This window comes from Aythya marila (assembly GCF_965140915.1).
Source record: "Aythya marila genome assembly, chromosome: 2".
NCBI lineage: Eukaryota > Metazoa > Chordata > Aves > Anseriformes > Anatidae > Aythya > Aythya marila.
The window spans coordinates 103,624,567-103,648,859 of NC_139043.1; the positions used below are offsets into that span (position 1 = coordinate 103,624,567).

General features: G+C 42.0%; 1 protein-coding gene across 1 annotated transcript in view; it reads right to left on the bottom strand.

The window, feature by feature from the left end:
• Positions 1–24,293, bottom strand: part of RAB31 (RAB31, member RAS oncogene family) — a 59,213-nt gene that overhangs the window by 30,763 nt on the left and 4,157 nt on the right. The window contains exons 2-3 of the mRNA XM_082752646.1: positions 3,385–3,464; positions 311–392 (exon numbers count right to left, since the gene is read on the bottom strand). Of these exons, the coding sequence (XP_082608772.1) occupies positions 311–392; positions 3,385–3,464 (162 nt within the window). The remainder of the gene's footprint in view (positions 1–310; positions 393–3,384; positions 3,465–24,293) is intronic.

Below are 24,293 nucleotides of genomic sequence, written 5' to 3' on the forward strand. Positions count from 1 at the left end.
GTAACATCTGCAAGCTAAGGCACAGCTCCATTGTGAAACTAGAGCTGAAATCCACGGCCAGCTTTTCTTTTAGGTCAGTTGTACTGTCAGCCTGCTTCTGCATTTTCCCCAGCTGAGAAATGGGAACCTGTTTAACAGTGACTGCCAACCACCCACTTCACAGAGCCTTACAAAAAATTCAGCAGATTTACACTTGCAAAGTCTTCTTAAGATGAAAAACGTTGTGTGTTTTTTTTGTTTGTTTGTTTTTGTTTTTAAGTGAGCAAATGCATTGTAAGAGACCAAGATGTACTGCACAGTTAATACTCACCCGCTCCTGACCAGCTGTATCCCAGATCAGAAATTTATGAAGCTCATTCCCACAAGGCACAGTTTTAGTCATGAAGGATGCTCTGAAAAGAAGAGTAGGGGGATCTCATTTATGGTTAAAAGAAGGAAGCAGCATAAATTCTTTACATGAGTGACATTGATTTAAAAAAAAAAAAAAAAAAAAAAGGAAACTACAGATCCTAGCCAGTTCTGCTGGGATAGACTACATATAGGGAACCACCAAAACCTGGATAAAATGCCTACAAAAAGTAAAAAACCTCTGCAGCTCAAAGGGCTCATGTGCACAGGCACAGGAACACAAACGCTCCTGCCACTCATGCTCAGATGCTGCTACCACCTGTCTCCATCTTCTTGGTGATACAGACCTGAGAATATGTCAGTCAGCATCATACCAGGCAACAAATACATGGATTTTCAATTAAATCTAGGAGGATGGTCACTTTGATCAGTAGGGAACAGACAAGTCACCTGCTGAAATGCACAGAGTAAATAAATTGAAATAAAGTTCTTCCCCCTGTCAACACAGATGAAGAAAACTTTGTCACTTCTTTTATTTTTTTGTAGGAAATGTGATTTGCCTATGGTTTCATAGTGTAACTTCTATTCGGAAATAACTTTTTAGGCTTTTTCTACATTAGAGCATTTGAACTGAAAACTGGCTAGGAGAAACTGCCAAACTCTGGTAGATTTTTTTCCCTTATGCTATCTGGACACTGCTGAGCAATTTCTGTTGTGAAAACTTTTTTTTTTTTCCCAGCTCATAAAGATGCATTTGATACAATGCACTGTCATAACAAAAGCACCAAATTATATCAAGGACATATGACTGATCAAAACATCTGAGAATGATGTACAAGAGTTCTTCTCTACAGCCATCTGCAAACTGCATGAATCTAACAATGCTGCATTGCATACAAAAATATTAAGTAAGGCAAGCAAACAAATAATAAGCAAAAATAATAAGCAAACAAATAAACAAAAAGCAGCATTTTCTTTGGTTATTTTCAGGGTGGGTGCTTTCAGCTTAATGCATCTACTTGAAGCATTAAGCAACACTTCACTGTTCCAAAAACAGGAACTTCAGAGCCTCAGCAGCTACTGTAGATTTCAAGGACTGTATATTTAAAACTAGATTAATTCTGAAAAAATAATGACAACAAAAGACTTATTGACATAGTCATCCTACACAGACAAGTACTATCATCTGCATGCAAACTAGCCTTCACAATTTAATCCTCAAATAGAAAAATATTTTTCCTCTGTTATCACAATTATGAAAATTAAAGGATTTTTTCCCCATTTGAGCAGAAGACATTTACTTGGCAACAACAACTACTTGGGAAAAACGCTGATGATGACACAGAAGCGAAGAACCACTCAAGTTTCCATCAATTTCTTCACTGCCAACAAGTGTCCTTCAGTCAGTAATGTTACTCATTATGTGCTTGCTTGGTTCCCTTCTCTCTGCCTATTTTTCTCTATTCATTACAAGTGGGAGTCCAATATTGCCCTGGAACTTCAAAAAGTTCCTCTGCATTCAAACACAGAGGTTTGAAAGAAATCTTGCAGCCCTCCGAACAGCACTCAAAAAAATTACCCATCTTTCAGAGCAGATTTAAAACAGCTGTAACACACAAGAAAGGTCAGCCTTTCCACCCAAGTTACTCCTTTGTGAACATCATATATTCAATTCCTCTCCCCATAAAAGTTCAAGAATTTTCAATTTTTTTCCAGGCACTGCTGGATTTGGCAGATTTGTCCCTAGAATATTAAAAGAAAAAGAAAAAAAAAAAAGGAATTAAAATCAGCTACAGGACTAGTATGCTTTTGATGGTCTGAAATGAAGAAGCCTGTCAGTTTTTCTAAAGAGCAGGCGTTAATTATACTTTGTTTAAATTGCATTATCCTGTCTTTTTCAAAACAAGGACAATCCTAAACTTAGATGAAAGCACATCCACACCTGGGAACAGGCACTGTCAATATCATGGTCTAGCCTGACAGCATGGACAACTTAGGAACATTAAGGGTTTGCCATCATTCTTCTGTCACCACTCAGCCATAGGATGTCCTGGTCATTGTGCAGATCATAGCCTGTTTGGGTTGTTAAACTCCAAGGATTAAATTTGATACCTCATTGACCACTTGGAACTAAAGTAATTTTAATCCTAAACTCCTGTGATCAAAGCATCATCTCCCATGGGAAATTCTTGATGAGTAAGAGACCTAAGATGGGTGTAAGACAGGGGAAGAAAAATGTGATGAATTAGAAAGGGAGCAGTAAAAAAAAAAAAATAATTCATGGGATTATTTAGGTGTTATGGGCTCACTAGGAACTTGCAGGGGAAAAAAAAAATAAATTACGAGGTTCTTTTTCTGTTCCTTTGTGTTCATGGAAATCTGAAGTATCTACATGTTTACACAAACACAAAAAATACCAGATTTTAGCCTCAAGTCTTCTTTCTGTGAAAACCAAAGCAACAAGCCTTTACTTACAGGTTTCCCAATTGTTCTGCTGCATGGAAAGTAAACAATAAAACATGTGGCATTCACCCATTGTCAGCTCATATACATATAGGTTCTCTCTCTATATTAATATATATAGAGAGAGAGACATATGTGTTTAACATGTATTATACCATACACTGGCCTGTGCAAAGGGTGAAAGGAACACAAGACCTGGAAGCCATGGCCATGCACAACACAGGTTGGTAGAGGTCCTGGGCAGCTCCAGCAAAGAGGTGATTTCAAGAGACATCACTCACATGAGAAACAAGGCACAGCTCTGACAGCCTCTCCATCAGAGAATGCATGGCCATGAAGTAAATTGGAGCCCACGTTGGGTTCCCAGAACAGGGAGAGCAGAGCAGAGCTGGTTTGGGCAGCCCCAGGCTCTCTAAGCAGGTAACATGAGACTAAAGGGTTCAATGAGGTTGGCAAAGTAGAGAAAAAAAAAATATATGCAGTGTTCAGAGCCTTGAAAGTAAGGAGAAGAGAAAGTAGCTCAGCTGAGGGCAGTGTCTGTATAAGAAAAATGATATTATGCAGGGTACTTACCCAATAGTAGGACTAATATTGTGATCAAAGTGGTCCTGGACGAATCGACAAACAATGCTTGATTTCCCAACCCCGGTATCCTGAAATTAAGGAAAAGCATGACAGTGAATTCAGGAGACCCTAGGTATCTGTGTTTCACCTGAAGAAATTTTCCATGACATTTTTTTTTTCCTATTGGCAAGGGGGGCAGGTGAAATAGTTCAACAGAAAAGAAAGCACAGGGATTATTACTTTTTTAATGTCAGAATTATGAAAAGTTCTCCCTGTTCCTCATCCCAAGACTTCCTTCTCTTGAAGTCTTGTATTTTTGGGGTGCATTTATAATCCTGTTGGAAGGGGTGCAGCACTTCAAGCACAACCATTAACTTGTTAAAAAAAAAAAAGACGCATTTTCAAACACGGTGTTTGAAACCCAGCAAAACCATGGGCCAGAGAATAATTCATTCAGGCCTGTTCAGATATTCAGGTATTTTTTAAAAAGCAGGAATCCAAAGGGTCAAATCCCCTGAGACGTGTTTTGCTGGACAAGGGTGGAGCAGCACTGCTTTAAACACGACACAACTTGCTCTCCACACTGCGATGCAGAAGGCTGCTTCGATTTGCACTTATTTCCCCACCACAATCAATAAGGAAAGATAAGAGCAGTGCAATACTGAAACCAAATGCAGAATCCCTTCCAGACAAGGGGTAGGATGGGGAGAAGAGGAAGGGAAGAAAGCTTGACATTACTCAGAATGACTATTTTAGGCATTTAAGATATGAGCAACTTCCCCCCAAAGCAGCATTTTTCATCTTCCCTCTGTTATCCTGAGAAGCTTTGCATGTTAGGTAGCAGAATATAAACACAGAGAATTATAAAGCAAGAGGAACAGCAATATCACTGTGTCTCCCAGAGAAATGCAAAGAGCCTCCTTAGAGACTAAGAGGATGCCAGGAAATCGATCCTGACCTTTCTGAGGCATCACCAATGACTGCCCAGGGCCCCATCCAAGTCATTAAAAAGTCTGTGGAAAGCTTTCTATTAATTTCATTGGAACCGATTGCAGAAACTCACCTAACATCCATTTGTATCTTGCATTTTAAGGCATTTGAGTAACTTACACAAATTTATCTGAAATTGCCAAGACAAGACAGCAGTTTGACAGCACTAAATAACTATATTTAAAAAGAAAAAAGCCTTTGCCTCTCCCATAATCAATTTTGTAATTTTTATATTCTTTTCAAATATGAAAGAAAAAGAATGTCAGTATTTAATTTCCTTCCCCTGTGTTTAAATGAAACTATAACACCACTGCAAAGTCTTGATACACTGCACTTATTAGAAAACCATCATTTCAACTCTCATATTTAATTCAAAGCTGTCCTTAGTCAGCTTAAAAGCCACAATAAATGCTCATGCTACACAGACAGTTGTTTATCTACTGTGTTCAATCGATAGGAAAAAAAAAGATCAAAGAGAGTAAGTGTTTAAAACCAGCCCTGTAGCCTTTGATCAATAGCAGCAACACATCCTATTGCTTTTCCCAAATTTTGCCTTCATTATCAATTCCAGCTGACATTTCTGTATAATTACTAGACCAGGAGAGCACAACACATTTTAAAAGAGACAATCCTCTGTGCTGAAACTGAGAATCTAATTATTATGCTGGATTTAAAATGCCGTGGGGGAAAAAAACTACCAACCTACCACCCATTCAATGTGGAGAATTATGTTTCCTTCTTGTGGGGACGTAGTTTCTGCCACTGCATTCGAAACTAGATATTGCTTCGTGTGACCTGATGATACTTTAGTTTCGTGTACTTTATTTCTGCTCCCTTGATGGGTCACTAAGAAGGGCAACTGCAATTACATCTCTTAAGCAAGAGGAACCCAGTCACCAGCAGGGACGTGACATCCACACGCACGGATTAGAGCCCAGCTCATTTAATGGAAACTCCTGCGTCTTTGACTTCCAGTTCATGACTCCTGCTAGCGTTTCATGCTAACGTTAACCAAACTTCAGAAGTTTCTGTTTCCCTCACGTCTCTCGCAATGAGCACAGCTAAAGCCAAGCACGTGCCAGCCTTGTAAGCCCTCAAATACCTACAGGCATCCTTAGACTTTGCTGCTGTGGTTGCTTTGACTACAATTTACCCATGGTTTAACTCCAGTAAAACCAATGGACTTGGACCACCAGTGAAGCCAGCCTACACTCTCCAGGAGCAGTCAGTTTATGGCACAAAGGGGTTCAGCCGAAAAAAAAGCCCTCCCATCTCATTGCCTCAAGGGTCTGAATGGCCAGCTACCTCAGCATCATTACAGCCCAGAGGGGAAGGGAATGAAACAGAAAAACCTTCCTACGTTAGGCAGTTCTACTAATGTCATTCTACTGCTGAATTCAAAGCTGCGCAGACAACTTTCAGTTCACAGCACCATGCTCACAGGCATCAGGTAAAACACCCACCTGCCCAAAAGCAAAGCAAAGCATGGCATGTGGACGTTTTGCAACAACTTGAAAACTTCATAGAAATCTTGTACTGCTAATCAGACCTCATATTTTGCTGACAAGAGGGAATGACTTTCCAAGTAGCTCTTACAAAAACAAAAGCAAGCATGGCTGCTTCAAAGAAGTAGAAATGTCATTCACTTCTCAGCAACGTGTTCAGTTTTACCTCCACACTACAATATGCAAAGCATTCCTGCTACCACCTGCTTTGTTCTTTGCTACATGGTCTTTCCCTACATACATTCATTTTTCTAAACTGCGATGAGGATGATCATCCTGGTTTTGTTTCTTTTTCTTCAAAGGATAACAGACTTGTCAAGCCACATGCCTTGGTAACACTCATGCTTGTGGATGATTTATTTTTTCAGTTCTCAAAAGTTCTGCTGCTCTCCAGCTTTTTTCATCCTTTAATCTAGTTCTTTTATTTCAGTCCACTGGTATACATGTAACATCAAACACATACCAGGGAATAAAATTTTGGCCTATATAAAAGGTCACAGCAGTAGTGAGCTGAGTGGATTTGACAAGCTTCAGAAACTGGGAATATGTCCTGAGGAGTTGTGTCACGCTTTGAGGAACAGATCCTTGTAATTCTTCTGAAGAATCCTGATCCACATGAAATCCAAAGGTTTCAACACTATATAATGCACACGTCATGATCGGGAGCATACCACCCCATGGAAGGAGCAGCAAGCAAGGAATGTGTCTGTAATGACGACTCTGAGTCAAGAGTCCTGTTCCTGATGCACTAGCAGCGACTGAGGCAGGCATACGCAGTCATTTGCATCGTCAGAAGAACAGTTGGATGAGTCACTCACGGGACCAACCGCACGTTTGCTTTTCTCCTTTCTTCTTCACAAGCCTCGTAGCACATTTTCAAAGTTTCAGTTACAAAATGCATTGCGCTGAGATGAGCAAAAGGGGTGGGGAGGAAGGAAAGGAGTAGAAAAGTAATCCACAGTAAGGAAACCACTGTTAGTTTACCAGAAGCAGCCACAACTTCAGAATCTCCCCCAGTCTGCAAAATGGATGTGAAAATCTGAAGCAGTATCAGATGGTTCTGATAAATACAAGGAACCAACGCAAGCATGATGGATTCTTGATTTTTTTCCCTCCATAACCCTGAAAACACATTCTCTACTCCTCTGAAATCCTTTAACCACAGATTGAGGCAGGAGGATTTTAAGAGCTCCGGAGCAGAGAGCAGCATGCCACAAAGCTCAGTGCTTCCACCCACACTCCTGCTCGCAGAGAACCACCCCATTTGGCTCTTCTCTGCTCCCATTACTGTAAGGAAGAAGAGGCTACATTTCAAGCCAGCAGAATTACAGGATGCTGGCAACTAATCCGCAGGCAAACAACAACCAAGATGCTGATTTCTGCTGGCTGATCCACAGCAGCACAGGAAGATTTAAAAGTGTAAAATACGAGCCATATATATTAGGAAAAGAGAAAAGCATTTTCCCATTACAGATAGGCAGTGGGTATATTCCTCTATCCACTGTTCCAGATGTGCGCGTTCTGGCAGGGGAGAAAAAAACAAAAAGAAAAAAAAAAAAAAATTAGCTCTTTATTTAAATATGGATGTCTTTTTTATACCTTTGCACCACCGTAGGACTGAGTGCTTGAAGCACTTTTCCACGTGGAATGGAGCTATATGACTCCACAAACACATCCCTGATTAGGGCCTTATTCTTTAGCCCAGATATGTAACAGCTTTTAATATATTCAGATGGGTCAAGCCTCATCGTGCTGAGCAAACTAAATTCTTCATGTAAATTCTTTCCACATCTGAAACAGAATAAATGGAGAATTCACAAAAAAAAAATAAAAAAATCCATGCATTCTGTGACTGATGACTAAATAGTAGTCCTATAATTACGCATCCTGCTGCAACAGCTATTTTATTCTTGACAGCACAGAATCCTTCTGTGCCATGTTAACACACAGGGCTTTTTAATATATGTAAAATCAGAGAAACCATGCAAAAAATCTTTTATGATCCTAAGATTTTGGAAATGCAAATAGAACAAGAATACTATACGGTATTTCACATGGGGAAATGGCATGCTAAAAACAAACACACTGCAGAAACTGCCTTCTGTCCTCTACTTGCAAAGTAAGAAGAAAGAAAAAAAGAACATCTGGTTTGTAATCACTACAGACCTCATGACTAACTTCCCATTTCAGCTTTAAAAGAGGGTTGAGATACCCTGGTGACGGGTGCCATAAAAATCTGCACTGAGAAGTAAAGGAGAACTGATCTCTACAAAATACCGATCACACACATGGCTCCCTTGGAAGGATGGAAGTTTTCCCATCAATTTAGACAAATCCAGGATTTAATCCAGGGTATTTCAATTTGTAGAAATTGAAAATGTCTGCCCTTCCAAAGCACTTTTTGGTAATAACTAAGATTCATTCAGACGTGGTCTAGACGCAGATGTCTCATTAGAGCTGGCTGGGTTTAACAGGAGTTAGTCTTGCATATCGCAAGAATGACCATACCCTAACAACCTGTAGGGTATAAATATAATAAAAATAATTAAAAAAAAAAAAAAAGCAAGTAAAGCATACATTATTTTTCAACCATAATGTTAGAAACTTTTGAAAGTGAAAACTCTTTAACCTTTTCTGTAAGCAGGAAGACTTGAGGCATGCCCAAAGTAGATTTTACTGCACTTGGCATGTCTGCCCCTACACCTCGCAAGGAATGCATCTGCCCCTCAAAGCCAGTTGCTGCCAGGGCTCCCCAAAAGCTCCTCATGCTGCTGAAGAGCCAGGCTACAGGCAGAGGGCAATACCAGCAAGCTGTTGAGGTGCACTAAGTGCATGCACCAGAAACAGCGATGTTCAAATATGGCCACTAAGGGTCTTGTTGGTGTACCTTCCAGTGAGGGAACGCTGTCTTGTGACATCTTACAGACACAGAGAGGATTAAAAAAAAAAAAAAAAAAAAAAAAAAAAAAAAAAAAAGGCCAGATCAACATACAGAATAAGGACACAGTCAGAAAGCTGTACTGCTCTCATGGAAGAGGATTTGCTCAGAGACGAAGCTAGCTGTTCCTTATTATTGGAATAAAGAACAATTCCTGGCTCCCAGTCATATATTCATGCCAATGGACAAGTTTCTTGGCCGCTTCCTTACTAACTGAAAATAACAGAGAAGCCAGTTTATGCTCAAGATTTCCCATTAAATTCTCCTTTTTGTTACACGCTGACCTGACTCCTGCCAGCACCACAACAGGTAGCAAGGAGAGGTCCTTGCTTTGCTGACTGCAGAACTACCAGTGTTGAAGTAATTAAGATGTACAGATGAGAACACTTGAATTGGTATGAATTTGCCAAAAAAAAAAAAAAAAAAAAAAAAAAAAAAAAAAAAAAAAAGAGAGAGAGAGAGAGAAAACTGTCCTTTATCATCAATATATTTAATATTTGTAATACAAAAGAAGGCACTCAAAATCTCTGCAGCTGGCCAGGCAAATCTGAAGTAGAAAGAGTAGAGAGATATGGCTTAAATTTTAGGGAAAGAAAAAAAAAATCAATGAGTCTTAAAAAAAAGCAGAGACCTTTCAATTTAGTCGCTCTCCATACTGCAGCTGGTTTGGACTTGGCAGTTCAGGCTCTGCACATTAAAATAGCCGCTCTTTCCACTGTCAGAATTGGCCATGATTTAGTTTTTGATTTACAGCTGAATCCCCCTGGCCCATTCCCATTATCCACAGCAGGACTTTGATGGAATTTGAAAATTCGCAGCAGCGTAATCACATCGCAGTGCTGCTGGATGGCTGGCATTTTATTAGCTATCATCAAACAAATTGCTGGGCCTGCGCTATCAAGTATTGGCAGGCTTCTGCAGAAATGTATGCTCAGCTCTGGTCAAGCCTGGTATCTTGGAGGAACGTCGCTCCTCATGCAATGTCTGGCTTGCAGCACTGAGATATCCAGCCTGCATCTTTGCTGCTTGCAGAGATGCTCGCCCTTAACCCATAAGGCATGTGGTATGGCTGAGGACAGGAATATTGCTGTATTTTAAACTCCAATTCAAGGTAAAATAAATAAATAAATAAATAATAATCCATGAACTGAGCAAAACCAAACAAAACAAACAAAGCTTTGCTATTTGCAGCCTGCTTTAGTGCTGTGTGCCTGCCATTAACATTTCAGTCATTACTCAGAAGATCAGATGCAAGCAGCATTGCAATATTTTCCATGTCTTACTAATCCAGTTAGAGCTGCTCTGGAAGGCTGTGGCAGGCAGCTTGAAGAGCAACTGAAACCGGCTTCGGGTTTTTATTGACTGTATGAACATACAAGGAAGAGTTATGCACAACAGATTCCTGATCACAGTTTCCAAGGGCAGTATTCAAATCCAAGAACAATCCTACCCAGTAAACTTCTGCTTGCCTTAAACATATCCTTTGTCCTTCCCCGTGTATGGGTATCGCTTACTTGTCTGAAGACGCTGCAGTAAGGAGAAATAATATCTTTCAGGAGACCCGGGTTCAGAGACACCCATGGGACTGAACTGAACCTGCCAAGCGACAGGCTTGCCCCAGCAAAAACGCAGGCACTCACTGAGGGGTGGTGTCTAGGAAGAAGTGCAAATAGCTTCTTGCTGGATTCAGTTTTTCCATCTGCAAGACGTATCAAGTGAGCAAACCCCACCACTGCATAAGCACATCGATGAAAATGCAAGAGCAGCCCTCAGACCGACACACTGGCTCCCAGCTGCTTCGGGAACATAAAACTGCCTGTGACTGTGGGCTGAGACAGAGGAAAGCAGGCTGAGGTGTCCTGATGCCTTGCTTCTGTGATCCAAATGATACACATCTCATTCTGGCCACAAATAATTTTTGTGAATTGTAATTTTCTGTACATCCCTGTGTGGTAAGAAATAGGTTATTTCCACGATGAGCAACCTGATCCTCAGAGAAGACCCTTTTCCTGTTGATTTGCTGGGAGCCACCTTCCAGAGCTCAGCACTGGGCTGTGGGCACCCTGCTGCCCAAAGCAGCAGCATGGTTTTTCAGCCCTGAAGCCACCTCCCAGACAGGCCCTCTACCAAGTGAGAGGCTTGTGCTTCTCCCCTCACTCTGCTCACCACCTTTAATTGGCTTCATTTGTTACCTCAGGTACTCTGAAGAGCTTGCACAAGCCTGGCAAGGTGCCTCTGCAACAGGAGCTCCAAGCAACACCAGACAATTTTATGGCACCAGTGACATACTGGACACTCTGCAAAGGTCCGGGGGATACTTGGTTGCAAAGCAAATTCTTGAAGGGAAGAACTGGAAGTAGAATTGGTCTCTGGGACCATCAATGTGCTATCATGCATTTCCCAGAATGAAAGGTGTTTGCTAAATGAACTGGAACACGACTGCTGAGTACTGGAGTGGAGCTCCTTGTGATCCATCCCAGAACAAACACCAATCTCAATGCAACTGGGTTTGTAGGGGCAGGGTTATTCTGCAGCTTCTCATTGTTTCAGTACAAAACACCACAGCTCTTTTGGTCATATGTCAAGAATATCCCTGTTTGCATTTCTGTTTCTCATACACTCTTCTCTAAACTCATTATACGTACTAATATTGGTCTCTTAAGTAAGTGGGTATATTACTCCCATGGAGTTAAGATGGTCTGTGTCAATTCTCCCACAGCAAAAACCACTCCTAGTCATCATTTTTAATTGCTAGTGTAATTTCAGGCCCATGCTAGTGTTGTGGAGCATGAAATAGCTGCAGAGTAAGGCTTTTTCCTCTGGTGTGCATTAGAATTAGATCAGTTCCAACTCCCTCTACAGATAGAAAATGCACTGCTTGTTCTCAGAGATGTTTTTCGACTCCAACCAGGTTCATCTTATTATATTATGGCACAATCCTTCCTTCTAGCATTGCAAGGACTGTGTTTGGCACTAGAACTTTTGGCTCTGCTGGTCTCAACTCACCAGCTATTAAATGAAAATAGTAATGACTCGATTTTACCTTGTAACTGCATTATGAGCATTTTGATCTGCGATACTTCCAAAGTGTTCAGATGCTACAGTGACAAAGAACCACTGAAGTGTCTGAAGAGATAGCCAAGGGCTAAGTGAGTTTGCTTGGTATTTATATGCACCCTTACTACCACCTGTATACCCTAATAAGCATTTTAAAATAGAAAAGTATCTGCTGGCCAGGCCTTAATGCTATCTGATCTCCGAGTCTATAATGTACCATCTGATCCCTTCTCTCTATTTGTTTTCCTTTTGCCCACATTGATTAGTAAAATGCTTACAGCGACTGCCAATTCTGCTTCGCCTCAGAGCTGGGTGTCCCTGCAGTCCAATCCACCTCTCCCGTTCCCACTCAGCCATCATAGAAAAACATCTGCTGCCAGGTTTTGGCTCCCTTACCAACGTGATTATTCAGCATGTGGTTTCCTTCCACATGCGCCCTGCACACATCCTACTGTGGAATTAAATTCGGGCATATACAGCTCCTCTGCTATCTGCTTTACCAGGAGCCAGCCAAATGCTCTCCTACTTGTTCTGCCATTTTGCAGATTTTCTCTGGAAGCTAAAAACTTTCGATATATTCACTGTGACAGTTTCTCTCCATTGCTCTCCACCGGGTCCTAGCTCAGTTATCTTCTAGAAACAGAAAACCCCAGTGCCCGAGTTTCAAATACACCTTCTCTAATATTTCACTGCGTCCTTTCCTTTTTTGTAAAGAAAAAAAGAGTAATTCCAACCTTCCCCCACCCCTGGACTGCAATATTAAGATCTCCGCATCTATCTGCTTTTACCAGAGATGTGCCCAGAGACCCCAAACAATATCATGGCCGGCCTCACTAAACCAGAAAGTACAAAAGCAAACACAGACAGCCAAGCACATTTTGGCATCCTGTCAAAGTGACGTGGTTGGCCAGAGATGGGACAGACTGAAGAGCAGCTACTGTCTATATAGGAGTTAATTGTAAGAATAAATTCACTTTCCTAGGAGCATTCATATACAAAGATTTGAATGCTTCTAGGAAAGTGAATTTATTGTTGGAACGGGTCCAGAGGAGGGCCACAAAGATGACCTGAGGGTTGGAGCACCTCTCCCATGAAGAGACGCTAAGAGGGGTGGGGTTGTTCAGCCTGGAGAAGAGAAGGCTCTGGGGAAACCTTACAGCAGCCTGCCAGGGCCTAAAGGGGGCCTATGGGAAGCTGGGGAGGGACTCTGTCAGGGCATGTAGTGATGGGACAAGGTATAATGGCTTTCAACTAAAAGAGAGGGGATTTAGACTAGATATAAGGAAGAAATTCTTCACTCAGAGGGTGGTGAGGCACTGGCACAGGCTGCCCAGAGAAGCTGTGGCTGCCCCATCCCTGGAGGTGCTCAAGGCCAGGCTGGATGGGGTTTGGGGCAACCTGGTCTGGTGGGAGGTGTCCCTGCCCATGACAAGTGATCTCTAAGGTGCCCTCCAACCCAAACCATTCTGTGATATATAATATTATATGAAAATAAATTGTCTCCTAGAGAGCTTGCAAGATTATTTGGCATTACCCTACTTTCATAACAAGGCCTCCAATCTCAAGTGTTTCATGCAAGGTGGGAGACATGGAGAGCTGCTGCTGCAGCCAAAAGACTTTTGGGATGAGTGGAGTGGCCATACCTTCCCTCCTCTCTCCTTCCCAAACACTTGGCTTCCAAAAGGATTCATCAAAAATGTTCTCCCTCATCTCAAACCAAGACCATCAGCTAGCTATTCAACTATGAGGAACTCCACTAACTTCAGTTGAAGAATTGACTCAAAATGTGGAAAGGTTTCTCCAAATGTGGGGACTCAAAGGAAGGCATGACCATGATGGAAAGACAATCCAGCCAGAAAAGGAGATATATTTCCTTCACACATAGTCCAGTGATTGAAATGGCATTAAACCAGCAGTAAGGAACAAACCCTTGTTTTACACTGCAGTGCATGGCAGGAGTACCAGTTGCTTGAACTATGATCCAAGAAATCACAAAGTGGCACACAGTGACTGCTGTACACAAACTCACCCAGAGCTTACAAACCATGCTGCTCTTCTGTGAACTGCCAACCCCTTTTCTTTTTTCTTTTTTTTTCCCCTCCCCATTCCTCCCTTAAAGTTGGCATGGAGCTATAAAGCAATCATCGGTTATGAGAAATGGGGCTGCGGAGGGAAAGGGAGAACAAAGAAGCTTCCTTCAAAGCTATTTTTTAAAATAACTCCAATACAGTAAAACTAAATAAATAAAGCCACGAGGCAAAACAGAAATGTGACTGATGAAGAAACATGGCCTGTGGGTCAGTACCACAGCTACCTCAGCTCCTTTCTCTTCACATGACTCAAGAACAGTAACAATGTAGAATATATTAAATAATGATAATAATAAACTTTGCAGCAAGCCTAGAGATTTAAAGCACAGGAACACCCAGCTTAGTAAATTGTAAAGCTCATCTACTTTAGTCAAAAAGAAAGAAAAACACAACCTCATACTCTAATTTAAATATATATTTTTAATCACTTCATCGCACTGCACAAAGTACAAGCTAACCACACTGCCATGCTAGCATGAGTGTGGATGGCAGAGATAACAGTGCTCAGTCGTTAACATTATTTAGAAAATACTTCCCCACAACTAATTTCCAGCTAATTCTGTGAGCCTTCTCATATACATTACCTTCCCCCCACCACACAAGTTATCAAATTCAGAGCAGTAACTGAACTGCCAAGAGAAATGGAAGACATTAAATTGAAATCAAAGAGCGGAATCTCAATCAATTTCTTCTGCCCTTGCCAGCATGTGGTAGGGGAAGAAGTGCCTAGCCTGGTGAAAAGGAAGATGGGAACTTGGTGCTTATTTGCATTCCTTCATCTTAAGTTGTGGCTTTTTGGGGTACTGGCAAATTGCTTAAGAAGCTAAATCCCTTGTTTTGAACAGCCTCTATAGTTTCAAGCAAGAGCTTGATGTCTATTAAAAAAGCAGCTGGAAATTAGGTGGTATCAACCTAGCTAACTAATAAGATGAGAAGATGAAAGGAGAAACCCTTCAGAGTGGTCACTTGCACACAGACCTCCTATGGAGCAGCAGCACATGCCAAGGAACCTGCAAAAAAAATCTCCCCCTGGTTGCGGGGTGCCCAGATAGGTACCCAATAGCACAAAGTCTGAGGTCATCTTTAGTGAGACTTGTGCTTACTTTACACTACAGACCAGCAGCTTTTGGAGCCCAACTGTGTGGTCACAAGCTGTGTGGAAGCAGTCCAGTCTTCTACGGTCCTCAACATCATAAAAACCCCTGTGACTGAATCAGCCAGTGAACACCTGTGTCTCAGAGGGGTTGGCTCAAGCCAGAACCCATGGCTAAGAGCAAAACCCTTCGCTATTTGACACTGCTGCCCAGGAAAGAAGCTGCAGCACAAAACCTAATGCTGCACAACCCTTCTCCAAGGGCTGGAGGGCACTGCAACACAAAGGAGGGCATTTATTTGGGAAATAGCACCACCTGGTGACTCCTGGCACTAAGGGAGAAGGAAGTGAGACAACTTGGCCATACTGGGACAGGAGGGAGAGAAAGGAGCACTTCCTAAACTGCTCAAGTGAGTTGGGAAACGTGAGCCTGGGCAGGGAGGGAAGAAGATGACATGGTGAAGTTGCAAGAATTTGACAGGTGGGTCGGACAGAGATGGGAAGACAAGTGTTTGAGCACCTTCCCTTGGAAACTGGCATCTCTCATTGCTGTTATCACCACAGGACCGCTGCATGGCAATGAGTGGCTGGAAAGGCAGACGGAAAGGCTTCTCCATAACCCAGAGATAAATCACTGTACTAAAGCACCAAGAAAAGAAACAAAACCAAAACTAAGCAAAGCATCAACAATGTTGACCAAAGTACCAACCTGAGGAATTTTTATTTGCTCATTTTTAGGAGATCTATAGCTGTGGGACCTTATCGGGCCACTACTGCTCAAACAAGAATAATGCCTCTTTATTTGCCTCTGCTTATCTCTGAATCACAGGATCCTCTTGACCAAAGTGTAATAGAGAGGAGCTCGTAAATTTACCCTCCCAAATGTACCAAAAGAGATGAGAAAAAGTATTATCTCGTACTCCTTGATATACTCTTCCCATCTCTTCACTGCCACCACCCTAGTTCACTCTAATGACCTCTCCCAGTTACTGCCTTGCTGATTTCCCAGCTCAGTACCACCACATATATTTAACTGTGATCACTTCATTTTTCAGGTGAGGAGGAGAAAAGAGTCCCATTTTATCATGGGAAATTTCCTATCATGGTGGGTGGTGGTCACTGTTCTTCACCTCCCCCAGATAAATGGGAGCCAAGTGCAAGCTTAGCAGATCAAGCTAAGCATGTCAAGATCTTATCAGGGAGGGGGAAAAAAAGCCAAAGTAAAACAAAGAAAAATTGCAAGTCCTGCTTTAACGCCTATACAGTTTTACTGAGAGCACTATTTGGCAACTCCAATGGAGCTTATTTTCTGGTCAAACTTGGGAGACCTTTTACATTCACACATTGATTTCCTTTTCCTATCCACTCTATCTCAAAATATACAATGCATTCACCAAAAAAAAAATCCATTTGGCACACTACTCCTCATGCAGGTAAATTCCTATTTAAAAGACAGTAAAAAACCCATGTGAATAATATCTGCTTAAGAATTCAGATCATTGGCCCTGAACTTGAAAAATGAAGGAATAAGTGTAAGGAAGCAACTTACCAGTCACTGTACCTCACATTTTCAATGATAACAAGTAGTGATTGCAAGCTGTTATCTCTATTGGCCACATGCACACACACCAGCATAACAATCTGGTCAAATACCATTCATCATCATCGTGCAACGCAGTGATGAGAGGAACTAAATTCAATTTTCAGACTAAATACATAAATAACCTGAGGCTTTCATAGTTCAGCAAACACATTAGGCAACAGCATCCTGACAAATGTTGTTTTTGAGTACAGTTTGGCAGCTAAAGATGAGATAAACAATTCCGTGTTATTCTTTCCAAATCAAATTCTTTTTCTAAGTGAACCTTCCCCACATATATTTATAACAGTTGAAACTTTCAAAATAATCATATGACAAGAAGATAATCTTTGACCCGAACTGGTTCGCACAAGTTCATTTTTACATTCCAACACTGTCTCTTCTGTTGTCAAATCCTATCAGTGGGGTCATAATTCCAAAATACAGACTTGTTAGTGTCACTTAATAAATAGCAAGGGAAAAAAAAAAAAAAATGTATATATATATGCCTGTCCCCACACAGGATTTATTTAAAATCCTCTAGTCAGTCTGGAATCAATAATCCAATCCAAACATTATAGTTTCATATTACAGATTGCCCACAAAACCCAGTCTGGATGAAAGTAATTTGGTTTTCTGCTCAGCTGCATGAATTCACTTTCTTCTATTAAAAGAAGGCACCAACTCTTATGCAATTGACTTTATGCACATCGCTTAGGTACAATATTTGAGGAAATGGCTCTTGGTATTCAGTTTACTATTTCAGTAATATAAAAATTGTCATGTGGTTACCTGGAGAATTTGTAAGAGGGCTAAATTACCTTCAGACTTGCCCATCCAAGCCCAGCCAGCAACTCAGTTCAATGTTCAGACATTCCTCCCCCCAGTTTGCTACTAACTCACCTACAAAGTATTATTGCATTTCATACCAAAGAGGAAGGAAAAAGCCACTTAAATTATGAGTGCCAGCTGAAACACCGGTCAAAAATTTTGGTTCTGGAGAAAAGAAATCCCCTCTTGCACCAATGGGCAACAGAGAGGAAGAAGGCAGTTTCAGAGTGCAGCTATTTCAATAAATTTCCCCTAACAAATGGAAATCAGCATCACAGCTCTGATCTTTGCTTGAAGTTAGCAGAACCCCAGCAAGCGATACAGCACCTGAGAGCTACCAAGGCAAACAACTTGTTGCCCTCATACACTCCCTCTGCCCCATGCCTGCCCCTCACACATTGGGCCCAAGCCATCCATGAAGACCACTTCCAGCAGCAGCTTTACACTGGCCAAATACCAAAACCCTGACAAATACTCTCCTGCTGCTTATTATCAGTTCCTTTCCAGCTGATACACCCAGCACCTGTAAAATCAGTAATCTCGCATGGCCATTGAAGGTAGTCTCCTTTGGTGAACAGCCTAAAGGTCAACCAGCTGCTAACGCCATCTTCTTTATCCAACAGATCCTGATACCCCACCCAGTCTTTGGAAACCTGCATTCATCAGCTTTCCAGGCAAATTACAGAGTGCCTTCCCTCAGGCCACCGAGGGAAGGCAGTCAGTTGAGATTTACTGGAATTTGCCATTATTTGTTATCTACACATTAAATGGCACCATAAAACCCTTGAAACTGGCTGGTTTTGTTTCCCAAATGGAAGTCTATGTAAATCTAAGCTAGATTTTTTTTCACCAAACCATTCTGTTTAATTAGATTAACAGTGATTTCATGCTCATCTCATGAGTTCTCTAGACCTTAAGTTCTCCCTACTACTATAAGCATCACCACTTATTTTGTAGTGTCATATGAGGACCCACCTGGTGTTTTCCCATGAAAGTAAACCGAAGCGGTAATAGCAAGCACAGCATAATAAAACCTGGGGCCGAGTTTTTTATCCGTTGATTTACTGTGCATGGTGCTGTGAACTTACTGAAAGTAAAGCTATCTGCACCAAACAGGCTAGTATCAGCGTAAGGCTACATCCTTGAAGCAGCTAGCTGCTTGAATGTTTTCAACCCCTGCCAATTTCAGCAGGGATGAAACTCTGCATATCCCAGAGCTGGTACCACTAGTGCCATGGAATTTAGGTTTTCAGGGAAAAGCCCTTTAAACGAGCAGAAATGGGTTGTATAGCTGTTATCATTAAGGCACCTTCCCCTCTCCACCACAAACTGGGAGATTAAAGCGTCTAACTTTCCTCTGCAGATCAGTTGTAATTGCTGATACACCTGGCCTATTTTATTTTATTTAACTTCTTTGCTCAGAAATTGGAATCCACTCACAATGGCTTTGCAAAGCATGGGAAGACTCAACCCCACACCAGGCACGGAGGACACCCTCTCAGCACAGCCCATTTGGATGCTCAGTGTGCAGCCCAAGTGCTCAGGACCAAGCCCAAAGTTGGCACTGACTGCAGGACAGGCACAGTGGCTCTGGATAACATCTCCAGTGGCCCATAAAGGCCTAGCAGACCTTCCCTTCCAGCTACTGGATCCACGACAGTGAATTCTCAACTGGCCATGAGGTACAGCTTCACTTAACGTCATATAAACAACTGTGCAGGCTCAGTTCAAAAAATGTTTTGAAACATAATACAGCAAAGCTAGCAAAGTTCCAGCTTTAAGAGAAAAAAAAAAAAAAAGGAAACTGGAGGCTAAACTGAAGGGAGAAGTGGCAGGCTTTTTTTCACCACACCGTATTTTTTGGTGTATTATTCACTTTTCCCTTTTGCTCTGCTTTACGTGGTTTTGTTTCCCAGCTTTCAGGTTCTCTTTCCCTCACCCCTTCTCAGATTTTACCCTCCATGTTCCTCATTACTGGTCCCCTACAACTCTTTTAATCCTTTCCCGTTCAGTCTCATTTTCTTCCCTCTTTCCCCAGTATTCTCTCTATATATCACTTTTTTTCCTCCAAATCTCCTCTGTGCTGATTGTTACATCCATTTTTCTACTGGTCATCACTTTACTCAAGCTATTCCCGGAAAACTTTTGGGTGCTAAGGGTCTCACTCTCCATAATTCAAACTTTTATTTATTTATTTATTTTTAAGTTGGACTTATTCTATGTGCCCCAAAGGTTCCTTCTCGCTGTCATCCTTCACACCAGCCTAAAGCTCTCCTAAAGGCAAACCTAGTCACAAAATTCTGGATCAACTTAATTACCTGAGCAAATAAAGCACAGTCTCCGAAGAGTCTACCAGTTCCTAAAAACCAAGCAGAGGAAAAACTGAGCTACTTCATTGACTGTTAATGTTAAAAGACGGAATCACTCAAAGGCTGTGTTATCTCAAATACTTAATTTACATATTTTTTTTTTTATTTGTCCTCCACTTAGCCCTGCATTCAGCTGTGTATTAAAGTATGTGCTGAGCCTTAAGCTTGGAAATCAATTCAGCCCTTTCAAAGGCTGAAGGATGTACCCCATACACCGCCAAGGAGCACCCCAGTGCTTTGAAATCAAATTAGGGCTTCAGCAACCTGATCTTAAATCAGTATTTGTGTTATCAGGTTTTTTACAACAGACATTTTTGTTGTTTAAAACATGCTCCAGGTGCCTCTGTAATGCTCAGGTGTGCTGTCAAGCACACCTTGCAGGAAAAAATTAAGAAAAATATGAAAGAATAGACAACTCAGAAGAATATTTTCAAAGCCTATTAGCACAAATTATACTCTGCTGCTGCAGTCACAACAGCTGAAGAAATTAACTGTTGGACACACTGCTTTGTTTCTTCATTGACATCCAAGCAAGTGAAGACAAAACCAAAGAACCTTTTTTCTAAGAGTCAGATCATCAGCACAGCAATTGCTACGGTTGAAGGCAGCATGGATTGTGCACCATGAAAGTCCTGTGGCCTAAGTGTGGCTGGAAGCTTCCTGTTCATATCAGCTTTAACGAGATACACTGCAAGTGCTGATTTTATGACTCTTAAAATAGTCCCACTTAAATTACTTATTTTTAGTACGCTTCAAGAAAAAGAAAAATGAGGAAAAATGCTTCCTGTTCAATAAGGGGAATGAGTTCTTTGCACTTCCCAAATCCCTCCAAGAGTTTAACCAGTCATCAGATTTGTCTAGTCACCACGAAGAAGCGTGCCTTTATGTACTGGTAGCAGTGTTTGTCTGCCAGTGACAGTTTTCCTAAATTAACAAGCAGTATCTTAAGCAAACAATCATAATATTTGCTTCCACAGATGGCAGAAGCTGCTTGAGATTACAATTGTGACTGCGCATGGACAAGCACCTCAAGCATCTCAGTCGTGATATGCTTCTAACTCCTAAACTGCTCACCAGAGTGACAATGTACTTTCCTCCCTTTAAATAGGGAAGCTGAAAATGCATTAAAGTCCCAAGAAATGAGCTGAGCCTAGTATAACTCCACGCTGCGTTCAAGTGAGTCCTGTCCAGGATGATTTTCACACCACTCTTTGGAAAGCCACCAGCGAGCACAGGAGGCCATGCAAGTTGATGTCAGATCTGTCCCACTGCCCTGAAGCACAGCTTTGGACCCTATCCACACTGGAATTTTGTTTGCTGCAGAACTAAACTGGCCAAAAATAAATAAATAAACATTTCGAAATCAATCCTACTTCAGGAAGCTCTCCTAACTCTGCTCGTCTCTACAGACAGGCTCTAAAATAAGGGAAAATCTGCCTCAGGCAATGCCTAACTGCAGGTGAGTCCATGCAAGAGGCTGATATTTATCATTTCAAAAGCTCGCTCTGGCAGTGTTTATAGTCCCTGGTGACTGTGCAGGGCAGAGAGTGACCCTGGCCAGCTGATGACGTGAGCCACATCCTGTCACCCTGCTGAACACAGAGGAAACAGTAACTCCGGGACACAAAGTGTCCCGGAGCTGGATCTCGCGCACGTGTGCTCCCACGTGTCTCCCCAAGAAGGACTCAATCTGCCCAAAACAAAAAAGCACAAAACCAAAGACTGCTCTACCCTACCCTCCAAGAAACAGAAAAACCACACACTAGCATTTATGTTTAAAAATAGCCACGCGAAAATAAAAAACATTTGTTCCGCTGACTGCCGTTCAGCTTTCATTACTGGCTCTGCAAGCCTGGAGACTGTAAATTAAAGCACTGGCATGTGCTTACACAGGGCAGCGCGCTGAGGAGGCCCATCGGCCGCATCCGCTGCCTGCTTGCTTCGGTTTTCCTTCTTGTGGCAGTGTTCGAAACTCATTTAGGGGCACAACGAGCCCTGGCAGGGAGCAGAGCACTGAGGACTTGCTCTGCCCTGCCGAAAAAGCAGGGCACAAGTCAATCAACCAGTGTGATTAACACTGGATGGAAGTAATTTTTTTTTTTTTTTTTATTCTATAATTATCCAAAGGAAGTGGAGGGAGGAAAAATAAACTGGCTTCAAACTCCTGTAAAGTTGAGCAGGCTCAGCAGTTAGAAATACTCAAGGATGGAGAAGACTAGATTGAACACCAGCTTACGCTGGCTTTCAAAGGGAAAGTCCATCAGAGCAAGAAACCCCAAGAAAATAGGAAGCTGCCTTCCTTTTCCTCCTCCCTCGGCAGGCAGGGCCTGCTCAGGACAAGCTGTCCCCATGCGTGTCCTCATACCACCCCTGCAGCAAGTCCCCGAGATGCCCACAGGACCCAACAACCAGCTCTGGCCACACATGGGGGCATCGGCTGGCCCCAGAAGCAGCTCTGGGAAAACCCAAGTGGAGGAAAAACCACATATCCAAACAAAGGATGACGAAAGGGGTCGAACCACGATTCCAAACCACCATCCTGCATCAACGGAGGTGACGCAGAGCCAGAGAAGAAACAAGCAGCCCTGTGTTTGTTCTCCAACGATGGGACGTGGCCTGGAAATACGTGATCAACAGACAGTCCCCATTTGGGTCTTCCAGACAAAGATGGCACTTGGAAGAGGGAGCAGAAGGGAGTCAAAAGAAAAGGCAGCTGCTTGAAAGCAAGCAGAGCTGAGCTGTAGCCCCTCTGTAAATGCTTATATCAAGAAGGAGTTAGTTTCAGAAATTTTAAGAAGAGTACGTTTATCCAACCTGCATGCTTGCAGAGTCTACATGCTCTCTTCAGACACAACCTAACACCAGCAGAATTTGTCGGCACTGTAATTTATAAACACCATCACAAGCAAAAGCCCTGCAGCCCAACCCAGCCAGTGTCTATTTTGCCACTTCCTTAAACTGGATTTGAATTGCAACAGTAACATCAAAGGAAATAAATCATTGCTGTGGAAACAAGTCTTACTATTAACCTGAGTCTCAGGAAACAGAGTTTAAATGCACATTTTAAAAAAGAGACTGAGAGCATTTTTCTCTTCCCCACACATCTCTTGCATGCAGCTTGTGATTGCTTCATAGTCTGCCTCAGCATTACTTTACTAAGGAGTGCTAAAACTGCACTCATCCGTGTTCAAAAAATGGGGTTTATTACCAACTCAACTTCCTTATTTTGGCAGAAAAAGAACAAATTTACTTTTCTCAGAATTACTGTGAAACAAGAAGTGTCACAGCTTTTCAGCCACCACTAAGAAATCAAAAAGAGGGACAGAAGCAAGGAGCTGGGGAAGCCTGGAAAAATAAACAAATAAATAAATAAAGCAGTTTGTAACACTTTAAGCAAAATAAACACAATTTGACAGGCAGAAAAACTGTGGCCTGCACATGATTTGCGGACCATAGCCACATCAGGATGGGAGGGTCTCATTCAACAAGAAAGTCAAAACCAGAAGACAGGATCTGAGCGCTGATGCTCAGTTGATGGGATTCAGTTACATGTCATCCTCCCCAACAAGAGACAGCCACAGGGAATTATTTTTCTGCCCCGTTTATTAATGACAACAAGTTTTTTAATCGGATGCTTTTCAATTACTGGAAATAAAACCCGCTTCCAGTTCTGCCTTCTGTTGCTTCAGAGCTCCTCTGGAGCCGTCAGCGCGGTTGTGCTGCTAGACACAAAAACAGAATTTGGCCTCTGCACTTATCTTTTCCTAGAAAGATGTTTGGGTCATAACAATTTGCTCACTCTTCTAGCTAATTCCACTCAAAACTTTTTGGAAAATGCAAGGAAATAAGTGTTTGGAAATAGGTCAGGAAAGCAATAAGGCCAATGTCAATATTAAATCATGAATTCCATTCCTCTGTGGCTCTACACGATAAATTGTTTACCTACATGTTTAATGTCTACATTGCAAAAAATCTGATTGCACCACTTAAACCAATTTTATAATTTAATAGGAAAAAATATTTTAGGCTTCTGGACATAATTGTTTATTGATACAAAAGAAAAGGCATTTTTCACTTGTTACTGTAATTGGATCTTTTACGCATTTTTTTGCCCCAGAACAGAACATCCAAGGTCCCTGACTTACATGTATAAACTGCCTTGGCAGGCTGTTCTTTTGAATGGTAGAGTAGGGCAATGGATCGTGGAAGCAGCACGTGCATGCCCAAGTGCAAGCTCTGGAGCATGCCTCACCAGCTTTGCCAAGGAAACGGGGCACAGGCAGCCCCACTAATGGTGTGTCTGGCTGCCCGCCTTTCGGTTCCTCATGGGCTTAAAATTGTTGTCCGGCTGAGCACGTGATTTGATATAGGGCTAGGACTTCCAAGGCTTGCAGCCACCTTTGTCTTCTGCACTACTTTGGTCCCTCTTGTTCCGTTTGAGCCTACAACATTGCAGCTCATGGTTT